This window comes from Miniopterus schreibersii (assembly GCF_964146895.1).
Source record: "Miniopterus schreibersii genome assembly, chromosome: 10".
In the NCBI taxonomy this organism is placed as follows: Eukaryota; Metazoa; Chordata; class Mammalia; order Chiroptera; family Miniopteridae; genus Miniopterus; species Miniopterus schreibersii.
Window position 1 is genome coordinate 39,943,927 of NC_138110.1, and position 25,053 is coordinate 39,968,979.

The 25,053-nt window shown below is 39.7% G+C and overlaps 2 protein-coding genes across 5 annotated transcripts in view; one reads left to right on the forward strand and one right to left on the reverse strand.

Moving 5' to 3' along the window:
- Positions 1–1,573: 1,573 nt before the first annotated feature.
- On the reverse strand, positions 1,574–7,349 carry LOC308562850 (uncharacterized protein; the record flags this gene model as incomplete). The annotated part of the gene is made up of 4 exons (XM_081149273.1): positions 1,574–1,681; positions 6,038–6,097; positions 6,445–7,178; positions 7,222–7,349. The coding sequence occupies 3 exons, from the start codon at positions 7,347–7,349 to the stop codon at positions 6,090–6,092; spliced, it is 870 nt and encodes a 289-aa protein (XP_081005399.1). The 3' UTR covers positions 1,574–1,681; positions 6,038–6,089.
- The window catches only part of ESCO1 (establishment of sister chromatid cohesion N-acetyltransferase 1), a 51,876-nt gene continuing 33,395 nt past the window's right edge, over positions 6,573–25,053 (forward strand). For 2 of the 4 annotated variants that reach the window (XR_013999753.1, XM_081150062.1), the window contains exons 1-4: positions 6,573–7,183; positions 18,309–18,418; positions 22,138–22,237; positions 22,710–24,815. Coding sequence is in view for 3 of the 4 variants with exons in the window: in XM_081150062.1 (XP_081006188.1) it covers positions 23,280–24,815 (1,536 nt within the window). In the remaining variant the exon portion in view is untranslated. Of the gene's footprint in view, positions 7,184–17,489; positions 17,598–18,308; positions 18,419–22,137; positions 22,238–22,709; positions 24,816–25,053 lie in introns of all 4 variants that reach the window. The other 2 variants (XM_081150064.1, XM_081150063.1) reach the window with 2 other exon arrangements.

Sequence of the window (25,053 nt, forward strand, 5' to 3'; positions counted from 1 at the left end):
TTCACAGAAAAACTTCTTGAATGAGCTGTCTATGCTTGTTTTTGTCACCTCTAATTCACTTTAAACTACACCGAAGTTGCTTTTCTAAAGGTTCTAGAAAACCTCCAAGACAACGTTTGTCCTCATCTTACTCAGCATCTCAGAAGCGTTCAACACAGATAGTCCCCTTTTGAAACACCTTCCTTGTTGGGCTTCCAGGATGCCACGCACACCTGGTTTTATTCCTATCCCACTAGCTGATCTTTTTTGGTTGCAGCTGCCTCATCTACTGAGCCATCACATGTTGGTGTGCTTCAGGGCTTACCCTAGGGGTAGTCCCCTTATGGGTACTTTCTCCTTTAGCCTAGGCAACCTCCTCCAAAACCACAGCTTTAATTTGTATCTTCAAGCCTGGACTTCGTCCTTTAGCAAAACTCATGGGTGTTGTAAAGTAATGCTCATCAAATTTTCATGTGCAACCCTGCCCGGGTCGCTCAGTGGTTGGAACATCATCCCGTACACCAAAAAGTGGTGGGTTTGATTCCCGGTCAGGGCGCATACCTAGGTTTCAGGTTCAACCCCAGTTGGGGCGCATACAGGGGGCAACTCACTGATGTTTCTCTCACATTGATGTTTCTCTCTCTCTCCCCCCTCCCTCCCTCTCTGTCTCATCCTCTCTCTCTCTTAAAATCAATAAAAACATATCCTTGGGTGAGGATTAAAAACAATAAAACAAAAAAAAATGTAATGTGCATAAGACCCATCTGTATGAAACTTTAGAATGAAAATTCTGATTCAGTTGGTGTCGGGTCTCAAATCTGCATTTCTAATGTGAAAGAAAAAAACACAGGCCCAGTCCTAGTCATCTTGGCTCAGTGATTAGAGTGCAGCCTGGGGACTGAAGGGTCCTGGGTTTGATTCCGGCCAAGGGCACATTCCTGGGTTGTAGGCGCAATCCCTGGCCCCAGTCAGGGCATGTGCAGAAGCAACCAGTCCATGTGTTTCTCTCACTTTGATGTTTCTCTCTCTCTGTCCCCTTCTACTGTCTCTGAAAAGTAATGGAAAAAATATCCTTGGGTGATGATTAAAAAAAAAAACCAAAACACCCAAAAGCAGCCCACCGACATGGCTCAGTGGTTAAGTGTTGACCTTTGAACCAGTAGGTCATGGTTCGATTCCTGGTCAGGGCACACACCCACGTTGGGGGAGTGCAGAAGGCAGCCAATCAGTGACTCATCATTGATGTTTCTATCTCTCTCTCCCTCTTCCTTCCTCTCTCTGAAATCAATAAAAACATATTATAAAGCAAAAAAACCCAAAAAACAAAACATAGGCCCCTGCCTGGTGGGGCATGGCTTGGCAGTTGAGCATTGACCTAGGATCCAGGAGATCGTAGTACAATCCCCAGTCAGGGCGTGCAGGAGGCGGCTGATCAATGATGATGCTCTCAACATTGATGTTTCTATCTCTCTCTCTCCCTCTCCCTTCCCCTCTCTGAAATCAATAGATATATTTTTAAAAAAAACAAAAAAATGTAGGCCCCAATGGAGTCACTTGTGTTAATAGCCTATAACACCAAACCTAGATTTAATACCTGATATAATTGCAGTTTCAGCCTCTCCCAGAAACATAATCTTAATAATCAGTCTGGGATTTCTGGTCAAGCACCAGCAGTCTGTCACTTAGGCTCTCTCCATTCTCCCTGGAAAAAAAAAAGCAATCTACATGTTAACAACCTTTCCACTTCTCTTCCCCCAATGATGCCCCAACATCTTTTCTTTAACTAATAGCTCCCTTGCCCCAACCTGCTTCCACTTTGTACAGTGCCCTTCTAGTTGCTAAATGGGATGCTGCATGATTCATGAACTGCTTAACAAAGCCAATTAGATCTTCAAATTTACTTGGTTGAATTTTGGTTTTTAAACACTAACATGCCTTCAGCTGATGAAGATGCCCCAGTCCATTGCCCACAATTGATTAGGAAGACTGTAATGAACATTTGTGTGTTGCCTTCTCAAAACCTATCCCCTTCTCTTCCCAACAGTTACCAGCAATCTCCTGGTGGTTCATGTGATTCTAAGGAAGCTGACTCTACCCTTATGTCAGTAATCACATTCTATTACTTGTTCACAGTGAATTTGGAATGTAAACTGATCAATCAGACTTCCGCAAGGAAGAATCTTTCCTTCTGGATGTGAATGGAGAGGTAGTTACTGGAAACCCCAGAGAAGAACCAGTCTTAAGAAAGAGTTTTAAGAAAACAAAACCCATGATATTAATGAGCCCCTGGATTATAAGTAGTGCCTAATTGTGGCTATTTAAATTAAGTAAAATTAAAAATTCAGTTCCTCATTTACAAGTCACATCAAGTGCTCAACAGCCATATGTGGTTATGGTTATCCTTTTGGACAGTGCAGATAAAGAATATTTCCATCCTCAAAGAAAGTTTGATTAGACAGTGCTGCTCTGTTAATCACCCTATTTATTTCCTTGTTTGCATTTAATTATTTTACTCATTGTCCGATGCAAGAATGTAAACTACCTGAAGGCAAGGATTTTTATCTGTTCTGTTCACTTCTGCATTCCCATCATTTAGAACAGTGCCTTGCACACAATGTGCCCTAAAATATTTGTGAAATATCTGAATGTCTCCATTAGAAAGCATGCTGCATGAGGAAGACCTGCGTGTATTATTCATTGCAGTATCCCTAGTCCTCAGCACAGGGTACTCCTCTCTGTTATCCTCAAGGCTCTTCCTACTTTGAGCTCTGTCTACCTCTTAATCCCTTTTCCCCTCAATAGAATTGCAGTATTTAAGTTCCAGGAACTCATCAAACTCACTCTCCTCTCCAAACTTTTGTACATTCAATTCTTTAATCTGGCTAACACCTACTTATCCCTTCTCAAGTATGCAAGGCCAACATTTTTACTTGTATGTGTTAGTGGTGGGTGTCCCAGAAGATAGCAAAGTAAAATGTCACTGTCAGTTGATTTATACCAAATTGTTATATCTTTCCTGTTTTTATTTTCTACCTTCAACTTTTCAATAGAATTTTTACTTTCATCTTATAAAGCTGTCAAGAGTCCTGAAATAAAGTCAACAAGAGTGAAGCAACAACAAAAACAGTCTTTATTTGCCTCTAGCAGGAGAGTCGGTCTGAAAGTAGACTACCCTGCCTTCTGAGAGTTAGCAGAGGTTACATGTTACAGGGATTTAGATTGGTCATAAAAAAGAAAAGAAACAAGGAAATGAGAATGTTACGTGTGGGGGAATGTAACTATTCCATTATTAGTTTTTAGAAGTAAATGTTCTAATGATAAGCAAGAGTAGAAAAGTACATTCTGCAGTTTGAAGTCAGGAAGGAAAACAAACAATTTAAATCTAGGAGATGACATTTTCAATTTTGAGTTTAGCAAGAGAACTTACAAGTAGGGACTTTCAGTTCTTTGTGCAGGGATTGTGAAAAAGACGATTACAGTTTACAAAACCATAACATTAAGCACCAAGATGCAAGACCTATGCCACAGCATTTGTTTTTACCATTTGCACATGGCAAATGAACTAATCAGAGCTCTCCTCAAGGACTTTCTCGGGAACTCTTAGGAATTGAGGCTTCTCTTTTTACTGGGCTTGTTAGGGGCAGAAATAGAATTGTTGAGACTAGTTGTAGTTATAAGAAATATTAATCATGCTCTGTTAACTGTGATTGTTCTGTTGTGATTAGAGGAAGCACATTCTAACCTGGCTGAGAGTTGTACTCCCTGGAACATGGCAGATAACTTTGGAATGCGGTCCATTCTCCTTTTCCAAGAATTGCCTATCACCACAGAAAGGTTAACAACCTTGTTCCCAAAATAATGGAGTCCCAGAGGCACCCACCCTTTTTGACTCCCAGCCAGTACTGCCTGTAGCCTGTTAGCATTATACCTTGCCTACTTCCCCATGCCTGTAATTCCTACTTTCCTACGTAACTTTTGTCCTTCTACCCAATATAAGCAGCTGGCTTATGGGGGGCAGTGGAGCAGATTTTATGTGGATGGATGGATCCTGCTGCTCTCCCATGCTGCTGGCATCACTGGAATAAATGCTCATATAGGATTCAACCCAGCTTCTGCTTAATTGGGTCAAGTAGTGACAGGCAGCCCAGACCCATTCATTATCAGGTTTCAGGGTCAGTTTACTGTGAGCTTATCTAATTTTTGAAGGCTCAGTCAAGCAAAATAATTTTTCAGTTGATCATGATTAATTTTTAGTAGACAATCAAATCAAATGAACCAAATTCTAAAGTTCATAGACAGACAGTTCTAAAAGAAAACCATTGATGGAAGACAAAACAAATTTTGTCAAACACAATACTACAGAATAATTAAGATTTAATCAAACTACAAATTGAGACCTTTGGCATTAATGAATCTGAAGTGAAAAATATCTTTTAAGCCCTAGCCAGTTTGGCCTCAGTGTTTAGAGCATTGGCCCACAAATTAAGGGTCTCAAGTTTGATTCCAGCCAAGGGTCACGTATCTTGGTTGCAGACACATGTGGGAGGCAACCAATCAATGTATCTTTCCAACATCGATGTTTCTCTCTTTTTCTCTCTTCCACTCTCTCTGAAAAAGCAATGGAAAACATTTCCTCAGGTGAGGATTAGAAAGAAAATATTTTAAAATGATAAAGAATAATACTTGAGAAAGTTACTTTTTCGCATAAAAGTGAAATATTTAAATTTTTTAAAAATCCTCACTTGAGGACATGCTTACAGAGAGGAAGGGGGAGGGGGACAGAGAGACACACACACGCATCGATTGGCTGCCTTCTATATGTGCCCCAACTGGGACTGAACGACAACCCAGGCATGTGCCCTGACTAGGAATCAAGCCAGCAACCTTTATGTGTACAGGATGATGCTCAACGAACTGAGCCATTCCACCCAGGCAAAAGCAAAATATTTTTTTAAATGCATTTTTATTGAGATGTAATTGACATTTAAAATGTGTAATTTTAAGGTATATAACATGTTGATTTGATATATTTATATAATGCAATATGATTACCACGGTAACCAGCACATCTATCATGCCACACAATTATTTTCTGTGGTAGGAACAATTAAGAACTAGTATCTTTGCAACTTTGAACTTTATAATACCCTATTGTAAAAGCAAACTGTTTTATACTTTCACATGTTAACGTAGGAAACATTCAAACCCGTGAAGAATTTTTTGTGAGTTTATTTGAGCCATCCTGTCAACACATGCCGAGAAGCAGAATCTCTACGGATTGAGATAATGCTCCAGAGAATGGCAGTTTTGCACCTTGTTTTATACTTTACAATCAAAAGAGACAAAAGTGGGTTACATGAAATCCATTAGTGATAGATTAGGGAAGCAGGAGAAAGCAAAGCGGGGAAATCTCCGGGATTGGATGAAAAGGTAAAATGCTATAGACACACACTTCTTAGGTGGGTGTAGGATAGTTAACAACCAACAATTAACATGATAACAATGAAGGGTATTTGTGGTCTCCTATGCTTTGAATGGTGGGGGGGGGGGAAGGGGGGAGGGAAATTACTTTGTTTTTGCAAAGGCATGTTAATGAGGTATGTTATCACAGATGCAAAAAGACAAACAGACAGGCTTCGTTATGGTGAAAATTAACCTTTGTTAGGGAAAATTACTGCCTTAGGATGTGGCTACTCACCATAGACTGCTTTTAGTTAAAAAAGTTTTAATCTCAGACTATCCTTCAGGGTTACTTTAGGTGTCTGAGTTTGCAAGGCAACCATGCAGGCATTCCCTAAGCTTGTCAGGTTTAGCACAGGCCCCCTTTTCGTCCAGGTAACACAATGTATGGTGATGTGGACAATGGCTTCACCCATCAAACTAATTTTTGTTTTTAAACCATAGACTCTCGCCAAACTAAACTGACAAGCAGCTCGATAAAGTTTTGTGGAAGAAGTGTTGTCAGAAAACATCAGGCTTGACAAACCTACAACACATTTGGGTTGTACTGGGTTTCAACCCAAATGTGTCGAAGGAGGGCAGGAAGGAGAGAACTCACCTAGGACCTTTTCTTCAGATTCTTAAAGGCAAGATTACCGATTTATCCATCCTCACAGTTCTGCAAATAAGGAAAAAGTAGCATAGAAAAGAGTGTTCAAAAGCAGCGTGGGAACCACGAATCCTAGTGATAGAACCTTGATTCTATCTTTAGAGGCTTGGAAGAGCCAAAGCTTTGTTTGAACACCCGCCACGACTAAACCTACTGGAATATTCTACAATGTTTTGGGGATTCTTGTGCTCTCCACAAGGAGAAAAGTGTGCAAGGAGAAGGCGAAGCCTGGCATTTTTTGGAGGCGCTGGGGTGCAACGTAGGGAAAGGAGCGCGAAGGGTCAATTACCTCCCCTTTTCTTTACATTGGCCCATTTAGAAGATTAAAGCCTTTTGAATTAGTCGCAGAGAACTACCTGCAACCATCGTAGGAAACTGCGGCGACGTATTTCCAACATAAACCACCGCCGCTGGGGGCATGGGTGGCTTTATTCCAAAAGGCGACCCCGAGTAGGGCAAGCGGCCACCGCCAGGGGGAGCAGCTGCTTCCCCGGGAGGCGCCCACCCGCGGTGCGCGCACGCGAGGCCTCCCACCGCGCCTGCGCCCAGGGTGGACGCTGGCTCGCCTTTCCCCGACGCCCCGCCGTCTGGCCGGGGAGAAAAACTGCGTGACACGCAACGAGCGTGGCGGCCATCTTCGTCTTCAGGGCACGTCAGCCGAGCCCGTTCGGGCTGAAGAGGAGCGATGCGCAAGCGCGCCCAAGACAGTCGCAGGTAACTCCCATCTGACGGGCGAGGCGTCGCCGTCGTCGCCGGAAGTTTGGCGTTTCTGCGCCGCGGAGGAGGCGGCGGTCGCGGCAGAAGCAGCAGAGTGTCTCCTGATACCCGGATGTGAGGCGGTCTGCCGGCTCGCGTAGGACCCTCGGCCAGGAGTGAGGAAGGTACACGAGCGTCCCGACCGTCCCTGCCGCCTGCTGTCGCGCCGCCTGCGTCCTCATTTCCCTTTTGCCAGCCGCCCTCCAGAGCCGGACGGCTCTCCCCCTTCCTGTCCCATCCTTGTGTCCCGTTGCTTCGCACACCTCTTCCTACTCCGCTCGTCCCGGCTCCTGGAGCCCCTGAGAGGCAGTGGGCGGCTCCGACGCGCCGTCGCCTGAGGTAAGCAAACAACCTGCGCGCCTCGGCTGCCCAGTCGCCGCATCACCTGCTGCTGCTGCTGCTTGGCGGTCAGGGGTAATAAGGGGCCGTGACCGAGAACCCGGACGGTCTGGGGCTCCCCACGCGGCCGGTAGGGCTCCGGAGCCCCGAGGTGGCGTGCAGCCATTGCGACTACGGGGGCGGCGTCGGCGTTGACTCGCAGGTAGCCCCCGGGCCTCGTTCCCGCCCCCGGCGGCTTTCCTTAGCGGCGTTTCCCCTGAACCAGCACGGAGCTGCGGTTTCTCCCGCTGCCTGCCCTGCCCCCGCCGCCACCCGCTGACCCAGCCTGAACCGTGAGGCCTTTGCAGTCTGCGGGGCGGGACGTGGGGATCTTGGTTTCACTGTCTTTAGCCTGGGAGGGAGGGGAGCGGTGGCCCAGGTCCAAGGTCATAGAGTAATTCGGGCTGGATTTGAGGGTCTGGGCACAGATAGAGCTCCCCTGGAGTGAATATAGGTGCAATGAGAGCTGTAATGAAATTTATCTAGATAGATCCGAGCAGGAAGGAATTGGGTTCTTGATTTTTATCACTATTCATAAAATGATTTGACAAACGGGGGTTTGTATTACTAGGGCAGAATGGGATAGCAAGTCCAAAAATTAGAGAGCTCTCCCATCCCGGACTACCAACCTCCTTGCCACCCCACCCCCACTACCGCCTCTAAAGGTGGAGTTCTGAAAACCTAGCACCTATGGTATTTTCCGGGAGCGAGGGGAGGCGCAGCGGGGTAGGAAGAAGGAGTTAAATCTTTGAGATTTGAGAAGAACTTGTTTTCTGTAGCACTTAGCTGAAATGGGATATTTTCAGCAGGAAGTAATTGCAGCACACAGTATTTAAATATTGTTATCAAATCGTATTTCATTAAGTAACTGGCTTTTGTAGAAACCAATAAAAGAATGCTACTTAGTGGAACAGTAGAATGTGGGTTTTGTTTTTCCCACCTAAACATTAATTTTTTGAAACACTGGTCAGTTGAAAACATTCTGGTTACAGTGAATTTTGCTTTATTCACCCCTTCTTCTGATTTGGTCCTTAGTTTCTGTTTTACACAGAGCCCCAACGCCAATGGAACTTTTTTTTAATTTGAGAAACTTGAAAATTCTCACCATGGGAATTAGCTATGAGAATAGGATGAAAAGTGCTTAAAAAGGCTTACTTTGGAAACTGCAAATTCAGGCCTTACGGCATGTGAGGAAATAAGAAAACTAACACAGACACTTCCTCCTTTTAGACAGAGTGCAGTACTCTATATACCCATTAGGTCAGATGTGTGACTTTGGAAGTACCCTTTTTAGAAGAAAACTTGCCCTGGCTTATGAGCTTCTGCCCACTTTAATCATTCCTGGCTGAGGAAAATATGCTCTCATTCCTCTTTGATCAGCATTTTAATTCTGTAGTGAACAGTAATTTTTTAACACCAGCCCCATACAAGATTTTGTGCTAGGCATTTAAACAGATAAATTATGTTTCCAGAAGAACTGAAAAAGGACCCTAATAAATAAATGCCATTAACCCCTTTGCTGGATGGCCTTTTTTAGCTTGGTAATTTATTACAAGACAGTGTATTGTATTTATTGTAATAATAAAGGCGACTAGCATTGCGTAATTCAAAATAATGGATTTTTAAATAAATATTTTTTCATGACTTTTATTGGCAGATTTATGTTTCACAGAGTTCTTTAAATAACCTCTACTGAAGGTGGTCAGAAGTTTAAATGGTTAGAAACCAACTCCAGTAAAATTGTTACTATAGATAATTCACTTAAGGACTATGTCCCAGACTTGCTTTCTGTGCATCTTTTTTTTTTTTTTTTTTTTGCCACAGTGGAAGTTCTTTGGCTCTGCAGCAAGTTCTGTATTATAGCTACATTATATTACTGTAGGTACTTTTGGCAAATACATCGTTCTGTTAATCCAACCATCCTGTCTTTTCTATTTTGAGGGAGCCTTATCTTACTCTTAATTGGGTTATAGTACATCTGAAAAAAGCAAAATTTATGTTGTTTATTTTCCTTAGCTTACTTTAAATATTTATGGCTGCATAAGTGAGTCACACAGCTAACTCAGGATATAAATAAAAATGGGGTATTAAATATTACTTTAATGTAGTGGTTCTCAAACTTTTTGGTCAGGATCCCTTTGCACTCTTTTTTTTAAAAAATTAAATTTATTGGGGTGACAATAGTTAATATGAATATACAGGTTTCAGGTGTGGGTTTCTATGTTACAAGACCTGTATATTGCACTGTGTGCCCAGCACCCAAAGTCATATCTTCTCCCGTCACCATATATTAAGACCCCCCATTACTCCCCACTCCCTCCCTCTGTCAACCACCACACTGCTGTTTGCGTCCACAAGTTTCAGTTTTATATCCCACATCTGAGTGAAATCATACGGTTCTTAGCTTTTTCTGACTATTTCACTTAGCGTAATATTCTCAAGGTCCATCCATGTTGTTGAAAATTGCGGTATTTCATCCTTTCTTATGGCTGAGTAGTATTCCATTGTGTACGTGTACCACATCTTCATCCAGTCTTCTATCACAGGACACTTTGGTTGTATCCATATCTTGCTTTTTTTTTTTTTTTTTTTTTTTTGGTTAATACTCACCCAAGGATATTTTTTCCATTGATTTTTAGGAAGGGAAGGAGGCAGGGAGGGAAGGGGAGAGAGACAAAAACATCAATGTGAGAGAGAGACATTGATTCCTGCACGCACCCATCTGTGTGGGGATGGAACCTGCAACCCAGGTATGTGCCCTTGACCGGGAATCCAACCTGTGACCTTTTGGTCCCTGGGCTGAGGCTCTAACCATTTAGTGCACTGGCCAGGACCCCTTTGTACTCTTAAAAATTATGTAGGACTCCATGCCTTGGCTTGGCAGCTCAGTTAGAGTGTCGACCTGATTTGCCCACCAAGGTTGTAGGTTTGATCCCTTGTCAGGGCACATACAAGAATCAACCAATGAATATATAAGTGGAACATCAAATTGATGCTTCTTTCTTTCTCTTTCTCTCCCTTTCCCTCCCTCCTTCTCCCTCCCTTTCCCTCCCTCCCTTCCTTTCTTTAAAATCAATCAATAAAAAAAAAATTATGTTGGACTCCAAATAGCTTTTATTTATATGGGTTATATCTATTGATAGTTATTGTACTATCTGTAGGGGGAAAAATATAAGTTAAATTATAGAGGAGTACTTTAATAACCTTTTCAGATAATTGTGATACTCTCTGATTCAGAACAATTCAACAAGTGGTAATTTCTTTTTTTTTTTCTTTTTTAAAGATTTTATTATTGTTTAAAATATTACAGATGTCCCTTTTTCTCCCCAATGACCCATTCCACCCCGTTCCTTCCCCCTCCCCAGGCCCTCTCCCCACCATTGTCCATGTCCTTGGGCTGTGTATATATGCATATAAATTCTTTGGTTACTCTCTCCCCCTCCACTCACCCGCCCTCCTCCATCCCTCTGACATTCATCAGTCTCATCTATGCTTCCATGTCAACAAGTGGTAATTTCTTAAAGGTTAGTTGCAATGTGGAATCTGAAACCATATCTATATACTTTTTCTTACAATGTTACATTAAAATTCATTGGTATGTTTTGCACTTCTCTTTGATCTTTTAGCCATGTATGATTTTGATCTAATGAGCCCCCCTGAAAGGGTCTCTGGAATCCTTAGGGTCCCTTACCACATTTAGAAAACTACTGCTTTAATATAAATAATTGAATAGTTTGGAATTAATGTAGTTATTGAAGCTGAAAGGGATAATGATAATATGGAAATGGAGTTGCCAGGTAGTTAAGTATAGAAACTAGGAGTAACTCAGGTAAATATTTTAAGTGCTTGTGCTGTGCCAGGAGCTGTTTAAGGACTTTATATTTGGAAATGTTTCTATAGTGTCGTCTTTAGTGATGGTTAAGAGAAAGGCAAATATAATTTAACTTATATTTTTCCCCCTACAGATAGTAAAGTCTTTCTGACATATATTATTATTTATAACACAGATATAGTTACATAGACTGAAGGCTTTCCCCCTGAGATCAGCAACAAGACAAGGATGTCTGTTCTTGCCACTTTTATTCAGCAGTACTGCAGATTCTAGCCAGGACAATTAGGCAAGAAAAAGAAATAAAGTCATCTAGATTGGAAAGGAATAAAAGAAAAACTATTTCTATTTGCAGATGACATGATCTTATATGTAGAAGATCCTAAGGTATCCACAAAAAACTTATTAGGACTAATAAATGAATTCAACAAGGTTATAGGATATAAGGTCAATGCATAGAAATCAGTTTTCTGTATAGTACCCACGACCCATCCAAAAGAAATTAAGAAAAGAGTTCCATTTATAATAGAATAAAAAAGAATAAAGTACAGCTGGTCCTTGATAGTGTTTCGTTCAATGTAGTTTTGTTATAATGTTGATGGAGGTGCCATAGGAACTTAACTCTTCTTTATGTCAATTAGCCTATGTCTGACAAAATTGGTTTCATTTATGTTTCAATTAGCCTGTGTCTGACAAAATTGGTTTCATTTACGTTGTTTTGTTTAATGTGTCAAAGAATCTATTGACGATGTTAAGTGAGGACTTACTGTACTTAGAAATAAATTTAACAAATGTTCAAGGCTTGACACTGAAAATTACAAAAAATTGCTTAAAAATTTAAAGATAACCTAAATAAATGAAAAGATGAAATCCATGTGTAAGGTACTAACATGTCAATATTCTGCACATTGATCTACAGATTCTGTGCAATCCCTGTCAAAATCCTAGCTGACTTTTTTGCAGAAATTGACAAGCTGGACTTAAAATTCATGCAGAAGAGTCAAAAAATCTTGAAAAAGAGTAACAAAGTTGAGGGACTCACACTTCCTCATTAAAAAACTAACTACAAAAGGAGCCAAGAATATACAATGGGGAAAGGACAGTCTCTTCAATAAATGGTGTTGTGAAAAGTGGAAAGCCACATGCTAAACAATGAAACTGGACCCCTGTCTTAATACCATACGTAAAAACTCAAAATAGATTAAAGACTTGAACCTAAGACCTGAAACCATAAAACTCCTACAAAAAAATATAGATGGTAAGCTCCTTGATAACAGTCTTGGCAATGATTTTTTGAATCTGACACCAAAAGCAAAAGCAATGAAATAAAAAACAGGTGGGACTATGTCAAACTAAACAGCTTCTGCATAGCAAAGGAAACAATCAAGAAGATGAAAAGGTAACCTACTGAAAGGGAGAAAATATTTGTAAATGATATATCTGATAAGGGTTTAATATCCACAATATATGAAGAACTTGTAGAACTAAATAGCTGAAAGAATCCAATTAAAAAATGGACAGAAGATCTGAATAGACATTCTCCCAAAGAAGGCATTTATATGGCCAACAGGTACATGACAAGATATTCAGCATCACTAATCATCAGGGAAATGCAAATCAACACAATGAGATATCACCTCACACAAACAGATAAGAAATAAGTGTTGACGAGGAACTGGAGAAAAAGGAACCCTTGTATACTGTTGGTAGGAATGTAAATTAGTGCAGCCACTATGGAAAACAGTAGGGAGGTTTCTCAGAAAATTAAAAATAGAACTACCATATGACCCAGCAGATCCACTTTTGCATATTTATCCAAAGAAAATGAAAATAACTAACTTAAAATGATATGTGTACCCCCATGTTCATTACAGCATTATTTACAATAGCTAAGATATGGAAACCAGTGTCCATCATTGGATGAATGGATAAAGAAGATGCAGTACATATATACACAGTAGAATATTATTCAGCCATAAAAAAGAATGAAGCCATAATTCAGATGTACCTGAAGGACATTATGCTAAGTGAAACAAGTTAGAGAAAGACAAATACTGTATTAGGTTCCTGGACCCAATTTCTGTGCCTGCAAGTCTGTGTATGTGTGTTGGGCTTCTGATATGACACCAAGCAATTTTCGGACACCAGTAAAGTGTCCTATGGTTCAACTCGATTCTGATACTACCTGGAGATAGCATCAGATCCCACAAGTTAAGGATTCAATCTTAACCTCCCCTCTACTACAACACACACACACTTCAGACACCATTTACAAGCCCAGGTTGTAACCTGTACTTCTGACAGACCAGCTACAGACTGGAGGTTCCAATGACCCCCTCTGACTCAGTGCCAGTTGCAAAGAACTGTACTTCTATCCAATTGGTTATAAATCAGAAGTTCCCAACAACATCTTCCTTGGATTCAGTTAATTTTCTAGAGCAGCTCACACAACTCTGGGAAGCATTTTACTTACTATATCACTGGTCTGTTATAAAAGCATTTACGCAACTCAGCCAAATGGAGGAGGTGCGTAGGGCAAGGTATGGGGCAAAGGCACTGGGCTTGTATGCCCTCTCAAGCACCTTTCCCCAAGTCTCCATGTGTTGACCAACCCAGAAACTCTAAACCCTTTCCTTTTGGGTTTTTATGGAGGCTTCATTACATATGAATGCTTGATCCAATCATTGCCACTAGTGAGTGATTCAAACTGTAGCCCTGTCTCCTCCCCAGATGTTCATGGAGTGAGACTGAAAGCGCTCTCATCACCTGGTTGAAGTTAGTGGCAACCAGCCCCCATCCTTTGGCACTTTCCAAAAGTCACCTAATTAACATAACAGAAGACACCATTTATGAGTTCAGCACTTAGGAAATTCCAAGGATTTTGAGAGCTGGGACCCAGGATGAAGACCAAATAACTACAGGGTGGGGCAAAGTTAGGTTTACAGTTGTGAGGAGGTGAAACAGATATTCTTGTATTATTTATTATATTATTTTCCACATGAACAACGATAAACCTAGCTTTCTATCACCCTGTATCTTTCTCTAAAATCACACACACCATATGATCTCATATGTGGAATCTAAAAAAACCCTCAAAACAATAACAAAACAAGCCCATAAATACAGAGAAGCGATTGGTTGCCAGAGTTGGAGTGGGAGAGTGGTGATATAAGGTGAAGCTTATATAAGCTACAAACTTCAGTTACAGAATAAGTCATGGGGATGTAATGTACAGCATGGTGACTATAGTTAATAATTGTATCTGGGATGAGCTGCCGCTGCCCATTGCTAAGAGTAGATCTTAAAAGTTCTCATTGAAAGGTTAAGGTCGGTGGTGCATGGGTTGGCTAAATAGCCACCTCAGACGGTGGACAAAGAAATTGAATTTATTTAAGGAAAAGGATAGGGGTTGGGGATATCCAACGAGAAGGGCTACACAGCACTGAGTCAATGGGTATTGAGTCCATGATGGCAGCAAAATGTACTTGGGACAGTGAAACAAGGAAGAGCATAGAAGAAGCAACAGGAGAATCTAGGCTGGGCTGCTTTGGCTCACTGAGAAGTCAGAGAGAAGGGGGCCTTGGAGACAAGTTAAGGGGTAAGCCTGGGATGAGCTGCTGCTGCCCATTGCTTCCCTGGTTGCAGGTCTCGTGGGGTCCCCTTGGAGGGTTGGAGATGATGCTGACGTGCTTCCCTTGTGGGGAACTTCTGCTGAGTCCTTTTTCCTGAGTGTATTTATCTCTTTCTTGCAGATGGAAATCTTAGGGGAGATCTCAAGGGAGGGTCTTAATAGGATATTCAACAGCTTTCCAGGTGTGCTCTTTCAGGGTTGGGTCTCCATTGATTGGTCTTGCCAGGGCAGGGGATCATTAGTCAATATATCTGGTCCTGTGGCAGCCACAGTGCTACTTGTCTGGTCTTGCTGTATTTCTGGGCCTGGAGCTGAAATACAGCTGTGGCCTAGATGTTATCTTTAGGGAGGGAACTCTCGGGGGGTCTAAACCACCTGAGGAGCGTTATACTAGAAGAGGATAGATTATCCTGGGGACAAGGTTCTTGTATTCCCAGTTTCGTCCCTTCCTAGGCATCCAGGGCTTACTGTCCTGGTGAGTTTATGTACCCGGGTTTCTGTACGCGGCTTCTGTACCTGGCCCATCTAACACTCAGTACAAGAAAAAAGAATTTTTCATAACTGTAAGGTGACAGATGTTAGCTAGACTTACTGTGGTGATTATTTCACAATGAAAATATCAAATCATTATGTTGTACAATTGACATGGCAGTTGTACTTCAATTAAAAAACTTATTACAAAGCTACAGTAATCAAGACTTTGTGGTACTGTCATAAGATCATATGGATTAGTGGAACAGAATTGAGAGTCTAGACATAATCCCATATGTTTATGGGCAAATGATTTTCAACAGGAGTGCCAAGACAATTCAGTGGTTAAGAATGGTCATTTTAACAAGTGGTGCTGGGACATTTGAGTATCCACATGAAGATTTTACTTCTACCTTTTACCATATATAAAGTGAACTCAAGGTGAATCAAAGATCTAAATGTAAGCTAAAACTATATAAAGTGGAGAAGAAAAACATAAATGTATATCTTCATGGTTTTGGATTAGGCAGTAGTTTCTTAGATACGACACCTAAATCACAAGCAACCAACAAAAAATAGATTAATTATTCATATTAAAATTATCTGTATATCAAAGGACTCTTGTCAAGAAAGTGAAGACAACTGAGATATTGGAGAAAATCTTTGTAAGCTATACATTTGATAAGAGTCTAATATCCAGGTAAAGAACTCTTAAAATCAATAACAAAAAGGAAAATGACTAAATTTTAAAAATTAGGAAAGGATTTTAATAGACATTTCTCCAGAGAAGAAATGCAAATGGCCAGTAAGCACATGAAAAGATACTCTTTGTAATTAGTCATTGGGAAAGTGCAAATTAAAGCTACAATGAATACCACCTTACACTCAAAAGGGTGACCAAGATGTAAGAAAGATAAATGCTGACAAGGATGTGGAAAATTTGGAACCCACATTCATAGCTGGTAGAAATTTAAAATGATGCAGCTTGGTTTGGAAAACAATTCCTCAAAAGTTAAACATAGAGTTACCATATGGCTCAGCAATTACACTTTTAGGTATATACTCAGACCTAAAACATATTTTCACACAAAAACTCATTCAGGATTGTTCATAGTAGCATTATTCATGAGAGCCAAACGGTAGAAACAATCTCTCAAATATTCCATCAACTCATGTATAGGTAAACAAAAGTGGCATGTTCATACAATGGGACAGTATTCAGCATGAAAAACAAGGTATTTCTGATACATGCTACAAGGCTACTTGAACTTTGAAAACATGTTAAGTGAAAGAAGCCAATCACAAAAGGCTGAATGTTTTTATAATTCCATTTGTATGAAACATCCAGAATGGCCAAATCCTGTAAGAGGTGGAAAGTAGATTTATAGTTTGAAGGACTGGAAGGAGTGGTGAATGGGGAATGACTGCTAATGGGTATGGGGTTTCTTTTAGGGGTAATGAAAATATTATGGAGATAGGTACATTTAGGGTGGTATGGCTTAACACACTGGTTAAGGCTTAGGAAAATATTCTGGAATTAGATAATGGCAATTGTTGCACAATTCCAAATATACTGGCAGCCACTAAATTGTACAGTATAAAGATGTAAATTTTATGGTATAGGAATTTTATTTCAATTATAAAATGTTTTCCCAAAAAATCACTTTAAACTTAAAATACGTACAATGTAAATCTTTTGATTAATATTTGAGTACATTTCATTATAAAGCACTTTGGGAAATCAGATATACTCTTAAATTCTTTCTAACATGTATCTTGTAAATATTTTTCTATAGTAAAATAAAAAGGATAGTGTGGGTTTTCTGAAGAGCTCATTTTATATAAAGTTTGATTATTGTTTGTTTGTTTTTTTGCCCCAATATTGATTTCATTAGGATTATAGTAATAAGTTAGCTATGTGTTGTGTGGGGGGCCGGGAAGAGGGGTTTTCTTGTCAATTTGTTAACAGGTTAGGGAATGCACTTTGGTCCTTGATTGCAAGGTTTTATTTAATACAAAGGGAGTTATACATACAAAGTTGTATAATGCTAGATTAGTGATGATTTAACATGTAGGGCAAACTAAAGTGAAATTATCCTTAGCATATTTGGACAGGTGATTGACAATTGCTATATATTTGTATATCAATTTACCTCTTTTCTAAGGTAGGTGCCAACTGCCAAATGTATTAAAATATTTAGAAGTTGAGAGAAAAAGAAGTATGATAACGGAACTTATCCTTTTAAAAATTAGGATTCTTAGTGCTAAAGTAATAAAGGAAATTAAGTTAGTAATGAAATTACTCTTTTTTTAAAATGTGTTTTTATTGATTTCAGAGAGAGAAAGGGAGAGGGACAGAAAGATAGAAACGTCAATGATGAGAGAGAGTCATTGATCGGCGACCTCCTGCATACCCTGTACTGGGGATTGAGCCCACAAACCAGGCATGTGCTCTGACCTGGAACCGAACCTTGATTTCTTGGTTCATGAATCGTTGCTCAACCACTGAGTCACACTGGCTGGAAGCAATTAATTATTCTTGCTAATACATCTGTAGAGCATCTGTGGGTTAGGTGACTTTGGTTAGACTTGGCTGTGCATCTGTGGGTGCTGGTGGGCTTTACTTCCCATTGTAGGTTGGGCTTGGCACCTTATTTGGGGTTTGGCTCACTTCCACTCTTCGTGTTTATTCTGGGACCTAGGCTGAAGGGGCAGTGTTTACCTGGTGAAACTCTTCTCATAGTAATGGCAGAGGTATTAGAAAGCAAGCCTAATTACACAAAGACATTTCAAACCTTTGTTTGCATCATTTCTGCTAATATTCCATTGGCCAAAGCAGGTCAAATGACCAAGACATGGGGGCAGGGAAATATACTTTGCCCACCGTGAGTCCAAAGTAAGGCATGTGGCCAAGCTCAGCATCAGTTGGGAAGGAAAATATACTCCTTTCATGGAGGTGGGGTTTGGGGTAGGATGTAGTGATTATTGTTGAAGAAAACCCACATCTATTAAACAGCATAAAATGAGATGGTGCCCGTATTGCAGCTTTGTGATGTTTTGCATAAAATCATGAAAATTGGCCATTGTTTACTTAGTCTTGCTTAGTCTAAGTTATTCTAATATATCAGTTAATAGAAAAATGTCTTATCTTATAGGATTTTTTTTAAACATTAATCCCCAAATGGGAAGTTATTAGAAGCATCATTCATTAGAAGCATCAGTCAACCTAAAGAAAAAAGTGATATGTGATTTCCATTTCAGTAAGGTAAGTGACTTATACTTTTATAATTTAATGCCTTCCAAGATGATACTTTGTACTTTCAGAGAGAAATTTGACTTACATTTTAATTTTTTGACAAGGTTATATGTCTACATATAAAACATTAAATGGGTATATAGTAAAAAGTAAGCTTTTTTCGCACTTCTGACACTTGGTCCCATAGTTCTTTATATTTATATTATTTTGTTGTTATCACACTAGCCACTTGTGGTTTCTTTCCTGTGAATATAGTATGTATTAGCTTTTGCTATTTTTGCCAGTATTTTCCCCTAGTTTTGTCTCTCAAACTTGGCTTCAGAATTTTGTGACAAGGTTTGAAAGTCTTTCCCTTTTGGAAAATAAATATCTCACACACTGTTTTTATGGTTTAGTTTTTAATGATTATATTTTTTCTGGACATCACCTCACAATTTTTTTAAATTAATTTTAGAAAGGGAGAGAGAGGGGGGCATCTATGTGAGAGAGATACATTGGATTGGCTGCCTCCTCTACAGACCCCAACTGGAGATCGAACTCAAGACCTTCCAGTGCATAGAGACAACGCTCCAACCAACTGAGCCACACTGGGCCATCACCTCCCTCTTAAGCCAGAATTACCCAGATGGTTACCTGGTTGTCTTAATACCAATTGTTGAATAATTTTTTCGTCATTAATATGAAATTAATACTACCTTTATATGTACTAAATTTCCTTAGGCATTTGGGCCTGTTTTTGTTAATTATTACAACTACAGGTATTTTAATATCAGCAAGCACAAATCTACACCCCATTCCCTTTTTAAAAAATATATCTTTTATTTCAGAGAGAGAAAGGGGGAGAGAGAGAGAGAGAGAAACATCAATGATGAGAGTCATTGATTGGCCGCCTCCTGCACGTCCCTTACTGGGGATTGAGCCCACAACCCAAGCATGTGCCCTAATCAGGAATCAAACCATGATCTGGATCATAGGTCAGTGCTCAACCGCTGAGCCACGCCGGCTGGGCCCCATTATTATTATTTTTTAATTTATATATGTGTGTATTGTTGGAACTGGTATGTGATAATAGATTTCAGATGATTATTGTTTATTTAAAGGTTTTGGATTTTTAATGTTTATTTTTTAACCTATTCACCATACTGAATTCACATACTAATAGTTTTTCTATTGACTGTCTTGGATTTTTCTTTTTTTTTGTAAATAATAATTTGCTGTCTTCACATTTTTGTTTATTATTTCTCCTTGTTTAATTGTATTTCCTTTGCAACATGTTAAAAAATACTTGCTTTAGCCCAGGCCGATTTGGCTCAGGAAAGGCCAAGCTGCGAACCAAGGCCAGCTGCTGCCAGTGCCAGGCCTGGTGCCACTTAGCAAGACGTACAGGGCATGCCGAGGCCAGATGCTGCTTGCTTGAGAGATTTTAGGAAAGTTTGAAGATGAGCCAAGATAGGACATTTGTATTGAGCCAATCAATGAAAATGCTTGGGTTGGGCCTGCAAGTTGGGTGGGGTGATGTTTTAGGAAATCACCTAGGTGGGGTTAACAGGTTGATGGAGACTCCCCTGCCAGCTCTATGGGGGGAGGCCCAGAAAAGGAACAGTGGCCTCTGAGAGCACTTCTGCTTGGAGGAAAGCTGCCTCTCCAGCGTTCACTCTGATGTCAGACAATTCAGTTCCTCCCTGTATGTCCCTGGTGCCTTTCAAGCACGAGCTCAAAGCAGGTGAGTCCGAGTAAGTCCCCACAGGCCCTTTAACAGGAACACCTGAGTCTCCAGCCATCCTCTGACTCACTCAGCCACAAACCCTGCTGGTTTTTACAACCAGAAGTTAATGGGGACTTCTCTTCCTGGCCTGGAACTTTGGGCTGGGGGACATGGTGTGGGTTAGGACTCCCTCACTCCTCAGGGGGGACCTCTGCAGCCTAGGTATTCCTCCTGATATTACCTGCCACACTTAGGTGTGGGACCAGTCTGCCTACGGTCATCATCTTTGCCCCTTCTGCCAGTCCCAATATGAGATTTTTGTTGTTTTTTCGCAGGGTGAAGGGGTGTTAAGCAGTATATTCTTTTGGCTAGGGCACTTTAAAAAATTTTTTTTGTTGATTTGAGAGAGACACAGAGGGAAACTTCTGTTTGTTGTTCCACTTATTTATATATTCATTGGTTGATTTTTGATGTGGTTGTGGGAGGATTCGAGTACTGTTTTTACCTATGCCACCATCTTGACCGGTGTGTGTTTCTGTGTCTGTGTGTCTCTGTCTCTCTGCTTTTACTGAGTGGGCCCTATTGGGGTTTTTTAGGTCTTTTCTCAAGACTTGTCAGATTCATTAGAAAATCTTTCTGTTTTCTTTGTAGAAGGCTTGACTTGGCTGCTGTCCTCTTGGAGTCTTTGAGTAGGCAAAGAGGGTTTTGGATGGAGGGAGTGGTTTCAGCAGTTAGTATATGCACTCCTACTTATTTCTTCTGTTATCACTTTGTTACTTCTTGCCTCAGCTGTGACTGTTGAGCCCATAGATGTAAGACCTTTTGTTTTACTCCTGCCAGAGATTTATACCTCCAGTCTTCAGGGAGTGATGCAGGGCAGTCTTCTGGGTGCTAGTAATTGGAAAAGCAGTCTGGGAGTCTTCCTTTTTCTTTTTCTTGGGTCCCATTTTTATCCCCATCTCTGATGGATCCTGGTACTACTAGATCCTGAATCCTGGGGGATTCTGTGGTTTAAGTAGTTCTGCTTCTTAGTTTTTTCCATTTCCAGCTTGGGATTCAGGTTTTCTTGAGTCTGAGGTTAGTTATTATTTGTTCTTTGTAGCTTTTACATTTTTAATTTTTATCTTTTTATCTTTTCCTTTGGATTTATGGGTTTGTCTTGTTTTAAATATATCTTTATTGATTTCAGAGAGAGGAAGGGAGAGAGAGAGAGAGAAACATCAATGATGAAAGAGTCATTGATCGAGCCCACAACCCGGGCATATGCCTTGACCGGGAATCGAACTCCTGATTGCCTGGATCCTAGGCTGACGCTCAACCACTGAGCCACGCCCGGCTGGGCTAGTGTATTTCTTTTTAAGTAGGCTTTACATGAGAGTAGAGGTTAACGTATGTGTTTAAAGTTGCATTTTTTCTATATGGAGAAATCTCAGAAGTAACCTTTTTTATTTATTTACTGATTTTAGAGAGAGAGGAAGGGAGAGAGTGAGAGAGAGAGAAGGACATTGATGTGAGAGAGAAACATTGATTGGTTGCCTCCTGCACGCATCCTGACTGGGGATTGAACCTGCAACTTAGGTATGTGCCCTGACTAGGAATCAACCTGTGACCCTTCGGTGCATGGGACAGTGTTCCAACCAACTGAGCCACACCAGCCAGGGCTAAATTTGCCTTTTTAACTGTCATTGTTTTTCTATGTATAGAGTTATTTATGTAGCACTGCTTTTCCTCAAAATAGAATTTTATTTTACCAGTCTAAAGTTATATGCACATGATGAATTTTTTTTGAATTTTAAGACTTTTTTTTGTGACATAGAATTGATGCATGGTATTCTTTTGGATGCATGTAACATCGTTTACTTCATGTTAGAAATGCTGAAGTTATGCTGTGTATAAAGTGGGCTCTGAAGACTAATGATAGGACAGGGTAAAATTATGGAGTGTGATATTTGATGAGAGGTGAATGATTACATTTTTTCCTTTGTACCTTTTAAACATTTAAAAATACTTTTTTTTTTTTTAGGTTCTATGTAATGTGTTGAAATATTATAAGGAATGATTTTGTCAAATTTTCATGAGTTATGGTGGCTGAAAGATCAATTTTGTCTTGTGGGAAAAGAACTGTAAGTAACCTCAAGTAACAAACTAATTTTCAACATTGATGCATATTACGAAAGACCCAGTATTAATTATTCATAAGAATGTACTTGGGATATTTTATTCTGTTAGCCTTAATTATATAGACTAAGTAATTTAAAAGGAGAAGTTAGATTTTATTTATTTACTTATTAAATGTATCTTTATTGATTTCAGAGAGAGGAAAGGAGAGGGAGAGAGAGATAGAAACATCAATGATGAGAGAGTCATTGATGGGCTGTCTCCTGCACACCCCTGACTGGGGATCGAGCCTGCAACTCTGGCATGTGCCCTGACCGGGAATTGAACCTCGATCGCCTGGATCCTAGGTCAATGCTCAATCACTGAGCCACGCCCGTCTGAGCTTATATAAATAAAGATTATTTCTGTATAGTATTAGCATTGCCATTTTTCTTGCATTGGACAAAATTTTATTCATTTATTTTTTTTATTTTTCAGAAATGGCAGCACAAAAGGATATCTATATTAATAAAATATTTTATTAAACTAAAGAGGTTATATAAGAACTTTAAATCAACAGACTCAGCAAATAAGAGAAGACATGTTTCAAATGAATCAAAGTCCAATATCTCTAGACTCCAGAAGAAAAAAGTTTTCAAAAACTTTGTCAAGACAGGTCAGTGATAAATAACTCCTCCAGTAATAGGGCTGGCCTGAAAACCAATATTAATTGAAAAATTAACAAAACAGATTGAACCTGAATTACATATTTTTCATAAAAAGTTCAAAAATATCAAATTAAAATTCAATTTTCTTCAAATTTCTGTTGCCTTGCTAAAAGTAAAGCAGGTATCTTTCAGCCTTCATGCCAGCTTTTATCATGTCCTAGGGATGACAGAAACCTTACTTGAGGCAAACTGGTATTTTTGTTGAAAATGTGTATCAGCATCAAAGGCAATTTTTAAGACCTGCTTCTCAGTAACAGTACTGGACATAGCATTTGCACCTACCAGGATACGAAAATCCTCTCAGAAGCTATTCAGAAAAGGAGGACCTGACTCAGGAACAATGTCCATTCAGGAGAAATCAAAAGAAAATTCCTCCAGTGTTATTAAAAAAAGTGATGATAAGAATTTAGAAGCACAAATTCAAGGTTCTCAAAAGAATCTAGCAAAAAAATCAGGTCCAAAGCAAGCTATAAAATCAATGATTAAATCTTCCAGTGAAAGTAAAATAAATCAGCCTGAATTAGGGGCATGTATGAGTACAAGGTCAGCGAAGGCAGCATCCAGTGATGAAAAAGCTAGTAAGTCCATTAATAAAAATATGGTGACTGTGAAGGGACATTCACAACAAGAATCTACAAAAAAGAAATCTCAGAAAAAATCAGTGCATGAAACCCCTAAATCAAATGAACAGCCTAACCGGAGATCACAAAGACTACAGCAGCTTACAGAGGTTTCAACAAGGTCTCTGCGAAGTAGAGAAGTTCAGGGTCAAGTTCAAGCAGTTAAACAGAGTTTGCCACCAACAAGAAGAGAGTACTGTAGCAATACTCAGAATAAATCTAATAAAGTTAAGACAAGTCAAAAACATGTGAAAAGAAAAGTACTGGAAATAAAGTCGGACTGTAAAGAGGATGAAAATCCAGTCATTAATGAAGTAATAAATTCCCCCAAAGGAAAAAAACGCAAAGTAGAGCATCAGACAGCTTATGCTTATAGTTCTCAGTGCATAAAAGGATCTGAAAACTCTCTTCAGAAGAATACTAGGAAAGAGGAAACAAAATCTGTGCCTGTAACTTCTGAGATAAAAAGATCAAAAATGGCTACTACAGTGGTCTCTAAAAAAAATGAGACAAAGAAATCAGTTCATTCACAAGTGAATATTAGTGCAAAATCCCCGAAAAGTTCACAGTCATCAGTGCCTGAACAAAGCGTAGATAATGAACAGGCAGGAAAGAGCAAACGAGGTAGCATTCTCCAGCTCTGTGAAGAAATTGCTGGTGAAATCGAGTCAGATACTGTAGAGGTAAAAAAGGAATCTTCACAAATGGAAAGTATAAAGGAGGAGAAGCCTACAGAAAAAAAATTGGAAGAGGCTGATGTTGAAAGACAAATACTTCATCAGAAGGAAACAAATCAGGATGTTCAATGTAATCGTTTCTTCCCCAGTAGAAAAACAAAGCCTGTGAAATGTATACTAAATGGAATAAACAGCTCAACTAAAAAGAACTCCAACTGGACTAAAATTAAACTCTCAAAATTTAACTCTGTGCAGCAAAATAAGTTGGACTCTCAAGTTTCCCCTAAATTGGGCTTATTACGGACTAATTTTTCACTACCAACATTAGAAATGCCTCATCCAGTGACTCAGAGTACATTTTTAGGGACAAAACCCCATGATAAAAATATAGCTTGCCAGCAGGAAGAAAAGAAAGAAATTAATTCTGAAGAAATTAAAATTGGTGGTTTTACAGTTGAAATTAATAAAACCACAAAAAGGGCTCCTGAAAATTTTCATTTGGATAATCAGATAAAACCACCTCCTGACCCACCATTGGATAACCAGATGAAAGATTCTTTTGAATCAACACCAAATAAGGTAATCTATTTTCATTATGCACAATATGGGTGTCTGAGTACTTTTTAATAAGAAATAAGTGTTTGCAACATATTTTATCTTAGGAATCATAAAAGAGAAGAGTCATTTGCTGAGGTATCTGCAAGAGTTTTAATAATCTAACCTTGTTGTGAGTGATAGAATTTACTGAGCTCTTTAGATGCCTCACATTTACATGAATGCTTCTCATTGTTTCCTCATTTTCACCCTTTATTTATAT